General features: G+C 36.2%; 1 protein-coding gene across 1 annotated transcript; it reads right to left on the reverse strand.

The window, feature by feature from the left end:
* Positions 1–1,790: 1,790 nt before the first annotated feature.
* Positions 1,791–12,670, reverse strand: LOC132236677 (nascent polypeptide-associated complex subunit alpha, muscle-specific form-like). The gene is made up of 4 exons (XM_059699761.1): positions 12,606–12,670; positions 11,855–12,269; positions 2,888–2,936; positions 1,791–2,017 (listed from the first exon to the last, which is right to left on the reverse strand). The coding sequence occupies exons 1-4, from the start codon at positions 12,668–12,670 to the stop codon at positions 2,013–2,015; spliced, it is 534 nt and encodes a 177-aa protein (XP_059555744.1). The 3' UTR covers positions 1,791–2,012.
* Positions 12,671–13,127: the final 457 nt, after the last annotated feature.

A 13,127-nucleotide genomic window follows, 5' to 3' on the forward strand; every position in this document is an offset into this window, starting at 1 on the left:
GAAGGCTAATGATTTCTCACTAATTAATGGATTTTTACATATGTCCTCCCTCCCCCCTCCCCCCAGAACAGGAAACAAAGGAAACCCTTGCCTTTACCACTATGGAAGGCAACCCTTGCAAGGCACAGTCTACTACTTTTACTGCATTTCCAGATATATCGTTTATAATGTTATCCCTTTATCTGTGAGATATCAGTCTCGGAAATCTAAGATAAGTGAAGTCAAAGGGGAAGGAATCAGGAGAACCCCAGAAAATGACCACTAAGCCCTTACTCCCCCCCCCCCCCACCCCCCATCACCACCCCGGCATTGCCTAAAATGCAAAGGTCTTCAGACTCCTGGCGCCGGTACTTTAGGGCAGCCACGAAAACAGCGCCCTGCGCCTTTGGAGGGTCAGAAAAAGCCCTCGTCCGGCAAGGGGGCGGCCAGGGGCGATTTTAGGGAACCTGCTCTCTGGCCTTGAAGATTGTGGTTTCCAGCTCAAAAGTTGCACATCGGGCAAACTGTTCCCGATCCCTCCTTCCCATTGAGGTTTCAGCGAACTACTAAGCAAATAACTTTCTTAAAATTCTTACAATACGGAATCAAATGAAAGAGTACTCCGCTGGGTGCCTTGATCTTATAATAAAGGCACTTCAGAATATGGGGGCATTATGTTTTTTGTTTTCAAAAAGCAAAATTCCGTTATTTAATTTCCTTATCTGGAAGGAAAATTCTCTGGATTTTAACACAATTTTTCCCACTTGAGAATTTTGACACAGTTGTAAATCTCTTTAAATTTTTTTTCTTAAATATCTTAACACATTTCCCTAGGTATAATTAAATAAAATTATGGAAATACAGGAAACTATTAGCACATACTTTAAATTTTCCAAATTGCTTTCACACTTCAAAAAACAAACACTTGCAAATGTTTCCTTCTTTTTGACCAGGTATGTTTCAGTATTTATAGCAATAAAATTAATTCAGAAAAAGGACGTTATTTTAGGAGCATCCATTTTGTAGAAAGTTTCCTTGAAACAACTGAAATAGAAAAAGAAAATCCTGTTCTATTACCACACTCCCCCAATAAAAAGGAAAAATAAACATTTTTTTCTTAAATGATTTTAATGAGGACAGAAATAGGTTAGAAAAATCATTTTGTAATTAGCTCTCCATTATTTTGCCCAGAATAGCACAAAGGCAGCTTCATGTTTTATATGAAAAATGAGCCAGTATTTTTCACCTGCACCAGTTGAACGTGTATGTTTCATAATTTAAACATATTTTTGCAGTAAATATTCTGTCTATAAATGACACTAAAGAATGTAAACATGTATTCTTTCCCCTCCAAGGCAATGAGTGAAAGTTGATTATAACTTAATCTCATCAAAAGAAATAAATGAAATAAGAGAGTGGACTGTTTTCCAGGTATTTATTTTAATATTTCCACTTTGGCTTTATTTGGGAGAAGGGGTCAGGTGTATGGAACATGGGAAGGAAAAGAACAGTAGGGGAATAAAAGATGAGGGGAGTGGGAAGAAATCAGGTTTTAAAGATGCCTGTGTGGGAAGCAAATCTGTGGAGAAAGAACATCCAGCCAGAAACTGGAAGCCAAAGTTCTGGTCCCACTTGCTGACCTTGCTAATCACTAAGATTCTCTGGCCTCAGTTACTTCATTTGCAAAGTGAGGAGAGACTGGACCAGTTGATGTTCAAGTATTTCAGCTTAAATGTAATCCCTGGCAATAGCCATTCTTTTTGGTGAAAGTGGATCCTCTCCCAAACAACCCCTTTTTAATCACAAGGAAACACAGACATGAAACTTTATTGCAGTCACTTAACACATTGGTGTTAACATTATTTCCCAACAGAAAAGAAAAAGGTTATCTGGACTGTCTCCAGTTTGCCCCCACAGAAAAACCACAATCTACAGTTATCAGAAACTAGTTGGTAAATTAAAATATTGTAGCAACTTTTCAGAATCTTCTTTTTCATGATACTCATTAGAGCATCATCTCCATGTCAAAGGATTCACTCTAGAAAAAAGGAAAGTGTTTGTCAAATGGCAATGCCTAGCAGTGGTTTCCTCATTAAACTTTTTGATCCCTACTCTTTTCCTCTTGCTACCTACAATCTTAAATTTGATAAGCTAATAACAGAATAACATCTTTTTACTTGTATTATTTAATGATCAGACACTTTGTTATAGCATAGCTTTTAAATGTATTTTCATAGTAATATCAGTCAATAGAGCCAAGATATTAAATTCATCAGAGCCAAAAATAGTTAAGTTTTCAGAAAATAGTTATGTACCCAAAATCTAGGTTTATAGAACACCTAAATAAATGAAAAAATATATACAAAAAGAAGTTCAGGCTTAAAGTATTAAAAGTTCAAATGCCTCATTATTGCAGTATAATAAGGAACAAATATGATACAAGTTCATGAAAATCAAAATAAATGGAGGCTTTCCTAGACTAGTGAAATTCCCTGATTCTCTGAAAAATGTGCTATTTATATTATGGTAACTTATTTGAAAACAGTACCAACTCTCTATCTTTAAATTAATTCAGCCTATGGGTGTTTTGAAAATGAACAAACTACAAATAACCTTCATTCAGCTACATAAGCATATAAATATCTATTTTGCCTGAGTTATGAAAAAAAATCACAAAATCCAATGCTGCTAAAATCAGGAGGAAAAGGAGTTAATTAGGAGATTTCATCCAAGCATTCTGGTGGGAATATCAGTTTATAGGACAGAGTTAGCTGGAGTACAGTGGGATATGGTACCCATCTTGCCAAAGTGAATTTCTGAAGGCTGTCAAGTTTCTTATATGCCGCTAGTGATCTTCTTAAACTTAAGTAAATTATTTATTTGAAGAAAAGAAAAAAAAGAGACTAACCTGGGGCTGATGAAAACTGGTTGAATGACCTCATCGTCTTCTGAAAAACCTAAAACCAGAAAGCTCAAGTTAGAACTACATTAATTGCCTATTCAATTGCCTCTTCATCAGCTTAATGGCTCATTAGAAAGCAATAAAATGCCTACGTTTTGACTCTGTGAAGTCAAATTTAAGACTCACCTAGCAATATTAGAAAGATAACCAATTGGCATAAACTTGCCTTTCATTACTATTAAAGGACACTGGCTTAAAATTAACATTTTAAACAAGACCATTAAGATGTCAAATATCCCGATTTCATCAACAATGCAATTACATTTTAAAAATATTTCATATTACATTGTAATTCAAGAATCCCATTTAAAAAATATATTTTTATTGATTTCAGAGAGAAAAGGAGAGAGAGGAAGAGAGAGAGAGAAACATGCATGAGAGAAAATCATTGATCCACTGCCTCCTGCACGCCCCCTACTGTGGATCTAGCCTGCAACCCGGGCATGTTCCCTGACCAGGAATCCAACCCAGAGCTCCTGGTTCATGATGCTCAAACACTGAGCCACTGGGCAAGAATCCCATTTTTTATTAACAGTTAAGAATCAAGCTAACCTACAATATTGTGCTTCTTAATGGACTTATTTGTCTATTCTCTTCAGATATGCTTTAGATAGAAGATAAATCATGAGAATCTAATTGTGGTACTACAACATTGATATTAGGTCTCTTGCTGTTACATTCACATATCCTTTGGGAAAAAATTACTTTAGTAGTAATTCATTTAATCATTAAGTATATTTAATTAAAGTATCTAATACACATTAACCCAGATTTTAAAAAGCAAGTTTTTGTTTAAAAAAATATGAAGTTTCTGAAATATCTAATATATCTGCTAGCAGATGTCACAACACAATAAAACTTGCAAAAAAGACTTTACTCAGTGATGGAGTATAGCAATTAGATGAGAAACTCCTGAAAGCCACTGAATTATCATTTTTATCCTCAGGTTAGTTATTAAAGTTTGGAAAATAGATCTGTTTGAACATGTATCCACTCACCTTAACTAAGGGTTGTCTTTGTTCCCTTAACTAAGTTTTACATGCTATATCTACTATATCAACTCTCACAAAATAAGCCAATATGTGTAAGTTATTTAAGTTGCAATTTAATTTTCTTCTCAAAACTAAATGTTGCCCTGGTAGGTGTGGCTCAGTTTGGATGGAGCATCATCCCATGCACCAAAAAATTGCAGGTTCCATCCCCAGTCAGGGCATGGACAGGAGGTAACCAGTCGATGTTTCCTCTCTCACATCGATGTTTCTCTCCATTCCTCTTTCTCTAAAATCAATAAACATATCCTCAGGTAAGCATTAAAATTTTAAAAAAACACACCAAATGGAGGCTTTTCCAAGTTCAGAGTTATTCTGAATGTTGACCCAAGATTCTTCTTATAAAGGATGACAATCCCACTGAGTAAAATTTGAATAGAGGAAGAATGTGATCAACAGGACATGAAACTCTACATTAAATCCTGTGTTTACAACCAAAAGACAGATGATGACAGACCCTAATATTAACAAAATTCATTATAACATTTAAAATAGAGCTTTCCTTCACATTAAGGCTATATTAAGTTTTATTTTGCACACTAAGTTTATGTAGGGCTTTATCTAAATACTACACATAATTTCTGCAAAACCATAGGTCATGTTTTTTTCTATTCTAATAGCCCACGGCCCATGCTTAATTTTCTCTACTTATATTTACAGAAAAGTTCAAACCAACATATTCTAAAGATGTAGAAAAGCAATCAATAGAGTTCGATAAAATTTTTTAACTAATTCAGATAATAAATTACTATAAATGGTAGCTTTAAAAGTAAAAATCAAATGGCATAATGTTATTTAAGAGGTCTAACTATGAGCTTTCTGGGTTTAAAAAAAGGCAATCATTTTGAATGATAAAGATGTTCACATTTTTCACTGTCCAAACTTAGATATGATAGTGTTTTTTTATTGTTGTTATTTATAGTTTGAATATCCCCTTTCAAAGGAAAAGATGGAATTATATCACAGAAATTGACATATTTCACTGATGTTAATGTTATAAAATTTTTCAAGAACAAAAGTTAGTAAAGAATTAAGTTTAAATATGAATATTATACTCCATCCAATATTTACTGAACAATTATAATAAGAATGAGGTAGGTAAATGTTACATAGAATATTTATACTATTAAATGTTCATATTCTTATTATAGGTGACTATTTAAAATGAAATAACAATTAAAATAATTCCTTAAATGGATGAATAATAAAAAACCAGCTATTTGTAGTTTTATACATGGCTGTATTTATTTAATATTATACTTTGGAGTAAATATTAAAAAACAAAAATTTAATTAAAATTGTGATAGGCTAGATTGAATATACTTCTCTGACCCTTCACTGGAATAATACCTATTCATCATTTTACCTCCACTTCAATCTATTTTTCTTATTGTTACACACTGAGTACACTGCTTTTACCATTTAATACTGCACTGCAATTGACTATAATAAGCCCAGGAAAGTGTTGTCTCTCCCACATGGATTCTATGCTCTATGTTGGCAGGGGTTGTATAGATTTAGCCCATCATTTTAATCCTGGCATTCTTTGGTGTTTAATACACATTTTTTAAATGAATCAATAAGTAGTTAATGTGTTTTTGAACCTGGCTAAACCATCTGTAGAATAGCTTTCTATGAAATAAATGAATTTGTATATAACATTTTCTTAAAAATTATCTTTTAAAAAAGAGAATGTGCTAGGTATTTAATCGTTTCACTATTATAAATACAAAACATATGCATATAATGTGATTTCAAGAATTTTATTTAAAATATATGTACTTACTGTTATAAAATTGCCTAACTGATGAACACTATCTATTACAAACACTCTTAGACTTCATACTTACTACTAAAATATATAACAATATTTTTCTCAAGTACTTGACATATTGTTGTAATCCACTATTGTAACTATTCAATATAAAGGATAATGGTTACGACTACACAATATACATTACTTTTTTTAAAAAAATTGCCAATTAAGCTGTTGAGTCCACAAAATTGAGTAATAAGTAAAAACACTACTATAACATATTACTCAGAACTTTATTTCAATTCCATTTACATCATGTTAGTTTTCCTAATATTAATATACAAGTTACTTTAAATTCTCAAAAAATGATTTAGTAATCAAGAATATTTACCAATATAAACGGAAAATTATTTCATTACTTATTCTCATCACTATAATTTCTCAACATTTAAAAAATACTATAGAAAACAATTTTTTTGTCTCTCATTATCAGTATTTTCTAAAATAATGTAAGTATAAAATACATTCTAGTTTACCACAAAAACATTCACTTTATGGTTTATAACAACAATTATAGTCTATTTACAATATGCCTTAATTATGATTGAAGTAAATACATTATCTAAAAAGTAAACACCAATGTAACTTTTCCTTCCTAGAAGAATAATTGGGGTAAAATGACTATTTAAAATCATAGAGCAAACATCCTATACAAACACCAAATCAAAACCTAAAGCATAATACTTATTTAGATTACTATAACATCAACATGTTAAATAAAATATTAAATGTTGAAGTTCAATATTGAAATTAATGTTTATTTTAGTCTTTGTTGAGAGTATTACAGATGTCTCCCTTTTTCCCCCCATTACCCCCTTCCACCCTGTTCCCACCCCACCCCAGGCCTTCACATCCCTATTGTCTGTGTCCATAGGTAATGCATATATGCATATAAGATCTTTGATTAATCTCTTTCCCCCACCCCCCTTACACTGTCCTCTAAAGAAATGTTTACTATGTATTAAAACCCTTCACTCTAATTACTTTTTTTGAATTAGCCAACAGACAATTCAAATTCTGCATAAGCACAATCAGGATAAATTGTGTAATTCAAATGAACATTCTACTGTAATTTTACCTATAACTGGAAATACTGTACCTTTAAATATATACAGGTACAGACAATTTTTTAAAAATGATCTACTTTAAAGATATTTACATGGGATTTTATATAATTGAAAAATCATACATACTGGAGTGTTAAGACAGGAAACTTCACATTTGGTGAAATATTTTGAACATTTTCTTGAGAGAATGAAAAATTTATATTGCTTAAGAAAAATATTTCAAAACTATATTTTTATAATTATGAATTAAATTATATTATATAATTTAGTTTTCATTATTTATTATTTATTTTTCATTATTTATAACATATAAACAGTTAACCTTAAATTAGAGGCTAATATCTCTAATATTGCTAAATTACAGAGATGAATTTAACTTTCTCAACCACTTTCAAAGTGAAATTTTATTGGTTTCACATAAGATCCTGGCAGATCTAGAATACTCTTCAAGTAAGTGTAGTAGAAAATAATTTATTCTAGAAAATAAACTTCAATAAATATTAATTAAGTCAATTGGCATATTGTCTAGATTGTTTAAAGGTACTGAGTATGGCACAATAGTTAACTGGTAAGAACAATTCTTTAACTTAAATGTGAAAGTTGTAACACAGATGAGCTATAGCACAGTTGGTTCAATTAAGGCAAATAGTTTGTATTTCCCACAGTATTAAACAGTTTCATAAAATAAAGCTCACAGCTGAATCATTGATAAGGTCACTTTAAATTAAATAACAAAATATTGGTTTTAAATTAAAGAGCCAAAATAATGGCAAAATTCCTGCTTAAAAAGCTAATCACATATTTTGAAGGCCCACCATAACTTTAAAGATAGAAACTTTAACGTAATTTCTTGGTATGGTGGGGGGAAAAAAACGATTCCAATTAAACTTGAACACCTCCATGTAATAAAGATCAAGAGATGTTTTAAAGACTGCTCACCTTATGTCACTGCCTGTAATCTAATGGTGTAATAAATATAATATTAAATAAAAACAATGGGACATTAATTAGCAGAGTTTATACCAAGAGGTTAATGCAAAAAAAAAATAGAGCATAATTAACAGGTTTTCTAAAATTTTAATCTATGAAAAGTCTGTTTTTAACTTATACAGTATAGAATATGTTAGTTGAAATGTTTTTGTAGAGTTTGAAAAAATGTAAAAGAAATGTTTGAAAATATAAAAGCACTTGGCTCTTGCATTTCCACTATCTGTAAGAGAAATACTAAAAGTATCTAGAAAATTTAAAACATGTTTTTCCACCATTACAACTGGTCATACAACACTATGTCCTTTTTTCTATATAATTAAGCTTTTGTTCAGCCATGACAAAACTGGAAACTGATTACTTGAAAATGAGCTGCATGCCCTTTGTCCTGGTTGGTCACCTTTGACCCTTAATTTGATGATCCTGCATATCAACCCATTCTATTTTTAGGAAAATAATGTCAAAGTTCTATTTCTAAAATAGCACTTTTTACTGAGATATTAAATGTATTATAGAATTCTTTTGCAGGTAATTTCTATAATGGTTTCATAGCAGTGTTCAATTCAGTAATATTGTAAGTAGTGACAGCCTGGTGTTTGTCCTGCTTCAAACAATAGAAAATTTCCCCAAAGTACTAAGTCAAGACAACTATAATGTCAAAAAATTGCAAATATCAAATTCATACTCAACCTTACCGTGTGTATCAACTAAAATTTTGCTTTTTGTAAGAACTCATTAGTTGCTTAAGTTGGTTTCCAAATCTTGTCTTCCTCTGCAAGTAGCAGCTTTCAATGAGAAAATCTCTAGTATCGACCTCATTGATTAAACTGACAGTCTTCAAAATCAATGTTATACAGTCAGGGATATTTCTCTATCACAATTTCTAATTGAATTCAATTCAGCTAGGTAAAAAGAATACATTAAAAAGTATATATGAAATATATGTGTATATTTCTTACAGTGATGATGTTACTTGAACCTCTACAATTTCTGTATGGTTTTCAGTCAGATTTAGCAGTGACCAATATGGCTGTCTTGGTTCAGCACTATGGTCAGCGACATCATAGAGTCACTGTCAGATAAAGCCAAGTCTGTATATTGTGGTCAAGTTTCTCAAATCAATGTGATTCTATATTTCATATATTCCTAGATTTGTTCATATAAATAAATCTTAATTTTTAATGTAAAAAATTGTCACTGTTTTGCTTGGCAAGCTAGAAATTCTTCTTTACCTTGTGGTTCACTGAAAACAATACTTATTTGTAAAGAAAATGTCACTTTAGAAGGCAAGAAAATCAGATACAGGTTCTAAAGCATTTAAATATAAAAACTTTGGGCACTTATGGGCTATACTATTTTAAAAGAAAATAAGATTCTTCTAAAAATTACCAAATAAAAAATTCTTTAACTGACCAAAAATTTCTAATGTTCCTTTTATACTCAACAGTTTTAATTACTTCTAAACGGATTCATCTTTGAATGTCCACTTTCTTTTTTTAATCTATTCAACTCTAGATTAAATGTTTAAAGATCATTTACAGTCCCCAAATTTGGAAGTTATAAATAACATTTCAATTATTTTAAAGAGACATCAGTGCTATACCTGACAGCTGTTATGCATGTTTTATTTAATAACTTATTTTCCCCCTTAATCATGCTTGGTTAATTATGATAGCAGTATTTCAAATACAAAAAATAAATGACATGATCAGATACCAAACATTATCAAATATCAGACAGGTAAGATCTGTTTAATCTTCTTTTCTTCAGAATAAATGGGTAAAAACAAACAAACCCTTAAATCCACTAAATTTACTAAAATTCTGGTGGTTTTTTAAAGAATTTACATGTGCAACATACTTTAAAATAAGTCGTTCTGGACTAACTTTAAGCATTCCCATATTAAAATTCAATCTCCTTCACTTACAAAGAAGTACAGTTGACAGTACCTTCCCCATAACCCAGAATTATTTAAGTGCTGATTAATTTCACAATAAATTTTTCATTGTTTCTGAAAGAAGTTTGGCATAGACATATTATAAGACACTACAATTTGACAAGGATTAATGAGAATTGATCTTTGAATCATTTGGTTCCAGATCTATTAAAAATAGCTATAAATAGTTCTAATAATTAATTACAAATTTATTACAAATAAATTTACAAATTTATTCAGATCCTTAAATTCTTGACATTTGATTATCAAGCAATGATTAGTTGATCCTATTTGTAAAATGGCAAAGTCAAATGAAGCAATTTTTTCTTTGTAGTATCTTCACCTCACCTCCAAGTACTAGAAAGAGGCCTGTGTCAGTTTAATTTCTAAAGCTCTTTAGGAAATTTAGACATACTGGATTGTTCTTTTTCATACATTCCGAGATAAAGTATTTGGGAAGCAAGAATTGTCCCCCAAATGGACAAGAGTCTAATAATTAATCTAAATGAAATACTGATTATTACAATTCTGTTAATTTATGACTACTCTACCAAATCTGCGCAAAACCAAAGCCAAAGAAACCCCCAACATGGCATAAATCTTATAACAATCAAATTTGCATTTTCAAAATTACAGTAACTGGCATAAATTCCAAAAATTCGATTTTAAAGTTTTCCCAAAATCTTTTATAAAATCCAATTGTGAGGTTTTATAAATTATTCTTGAACTTAAACATCTGACTTACGAACAGATGCATTTTAAAAAAGCGTTTTTGCATTACCACCTAGCTAACTATAAACGGGCACAAAAATGACACGAGAATTTTTTCATCAGGGCGAAGACGCTTTCAATCCTAGTTTGCCAACAATGTTGTAAATTTTCTAGTACTAGCATGTGTAATTGTAAGTTGCACAGTAGTTGTGACCAAGAAATAAAAATAAACACGAACATAATTTATTTTCCCTTTGTATTAACAATTGGATAAAAACCCTCACTGGATAATTTAGTTTTGTGAACAGTAACAATACCTAGTAACCTGAAAAACAACAACAACAAGAACAACAAAAACACACCTATGGATGAAAACAAATTCAGAGAAAGAACAGAAAGGAACTAAAGGAAACACAGGAGCCTAAGATTTGTCTGTTACATGAAACAATTCAAAATGGCGGACTTACTATTACTTACATTTAAGCAATTTCCGCAATGAGGACATTAAATACATACTGCAAGGTATTACTTGAGAGCACTTAATATTTACCAACGTGCAATTAAAAAAAAAAAGTTTTTGGAGTACAAATCCTCGTCATGCACCCGCATCCCCTGTTGCAGTCAGTAGTTAACGCTCTTGCAAAGGCATCGCTGCTTCTTCGGTGGCTTCCTTTTTCAAAAGCAACCTAAATCCAAGTACGTTTTCCTTCGTTCTCCGCAAATCCTTAATTTTAATTCATGAATGTGCATCACCGACTCCGCAGCAAAAAGGATCCCCGACGCCTGCCGGCTACAAAGCAGCTCGGCTCGCGGAATGCGGGCAGGACAGGTGCGGACGCCCCCTGGCGACGCGGGCCCGCGGGTGCGAGCAGCGCGCACGGGCCGCGCGACCCCGCCGCCGGGACCCCGGCCCGCCTCACCATCGCCCCGGTCGCCGGCTGCGCTGCCCGGCCCGGCCCTCTCGCTCGCAGCCCGCCGGCCGCCGCGCAGACCGTGCCTCGCCCGCACCAGGCGCTGACTCAGCGGCGCGGAGCGGGGTGAGAAAGGTGTGAACCCGGAAGTACATCGACCGCCTGCATCTCGGCGACAACTCGCGGGCAATAAATCAGGGCCGGCGAAGGGCGGACCGGGTCCAGCGTCCGCACGGCCACTAGCCGCGAGACCTGTCCCCTCCGCACCTGGCCCTCGCCCCCCGCTCCGGGGCGCGCCCCTTCCTTTCTGCCTGCTCCTCGGCACCGAGCACCCCTCGACGTTGCTCACGTGCCAGGCCGGGCCGCGAGCCGCGTCGCTCCGGCGCGCACACCCGGCCGCCCTCGCGCTCGCACGGCCGCTGGGCGCGCTGCTTACCTCCAGGGCCTCATGGTCGCCCGCTAGCCCGGGTGTGAGCGGGGAACGGGGTGTGATGACGCGTGTGGTGTTCAGTCCGGGGGGACGGGACGGGACGGAGGAAGGGGCCTGCAGTGTGTCCCTTCCAGAGGGAGCGCGGCCGCCGGAGTCCGGAGTGCGCGCGGCGGAGCCGGGAGGGTCAGCACATTGTGAGCCGCGAGGGGACGCGGCGCGGAGGGCGGGCGGCGTTCGGCTGCCGCACGCGGAACCCGCGGTCGCCGCCGCTCCACCGCCGCAGCCCGACGGGTGGCGGGGCGTGGGGAGGAGGGGGCCGGGCCGGCTGGGGGCCGCGGGGAGCGGCGGCGACACCCGGCAGCTCGACTCGCGCCCTGCGTCAGGCGGCGACACGCGCACACCTGCCCGCCGCCGCTGCCGGCTGCGTCATTGGCTGCCCGCGCCGAGCGCGCGAGATTGAACTTTCCATTCATTCTGAGGCCGGGCGGGCGGGCGGGCGCGCGCGCGGCGGTGGCCGAGCTCTCCCCGCGGGCTCTCGGGGACGCGCGCTGCCGGCCTCCGACCCGGAGGCGCGTGCTCGCGCGGGACGTGGGCGCGCACGGCCGCCGCCGCCGCCGCCCGCTGATCTCGCGGAGGCCGCTAGTGTGGGAGCCTGTCCTCCGGTCGTGCCGCGCGCCGCGCGCTCCTGGAGGAACCCGGGCCGGCGGTCCCTGGGGTGCGCCTTGCGGGAAGCGGGAGCGACACTGTGAGAAGGTACCGGGTCGTGTTCTCCTTGACTAATAAACGCTCTGGGGGTACCAAGAGGTAGTAAATTCCGAGCATCGTAGGTAGTATCAGAAGTTTGGAGAATCTACTATCAGCTGTGTTCTACATTGTACTTTCCTAAACAATAAACTACTCAACCTCAAACGGAAGACATTCTCTCTCGAACTGCCACAGACCTGTGGACAAAAAATACTGTGATATAGGTATACCTAACCCCGTTTTTTTGGTATAGCTTCCTTAAATGTCACTGCCTTCTCTCCTGAGTACTTGCTACCTACTGATTTCGCAGTTCATTCTTGTCCCTCAAAGTTTCTCTTTATACCCGCATATATTTCTCAATATATGCAGACATTGATCACAAGAAATGAACCAGTAGTCCTGGCCAACCACTGTGGACCAAACATAGACTTGTAATCTATGACCTGGTCTGTTCAAACATGGACTGTTTATTGGAACTGATTAAAGGAATTAAATATTTCAGGAAATGAAAACCCAGGCGTGTTCAATATATATG

This window comes from Myotis daubentonii, chromosome 6 (genome assembly GCF_963259705.1).
Source record: "Myotis daubentonii chromosome 6, mMyoDau2.1, whole genome shotgun sequence".
NCBI classification, from domain to species: domain Eukaryota; kingdom Metazoa; phylum Chordata; class Mammalia; order Chiroptera; family Vespertilionidae; genus Myotis; species Myotis daubentonii.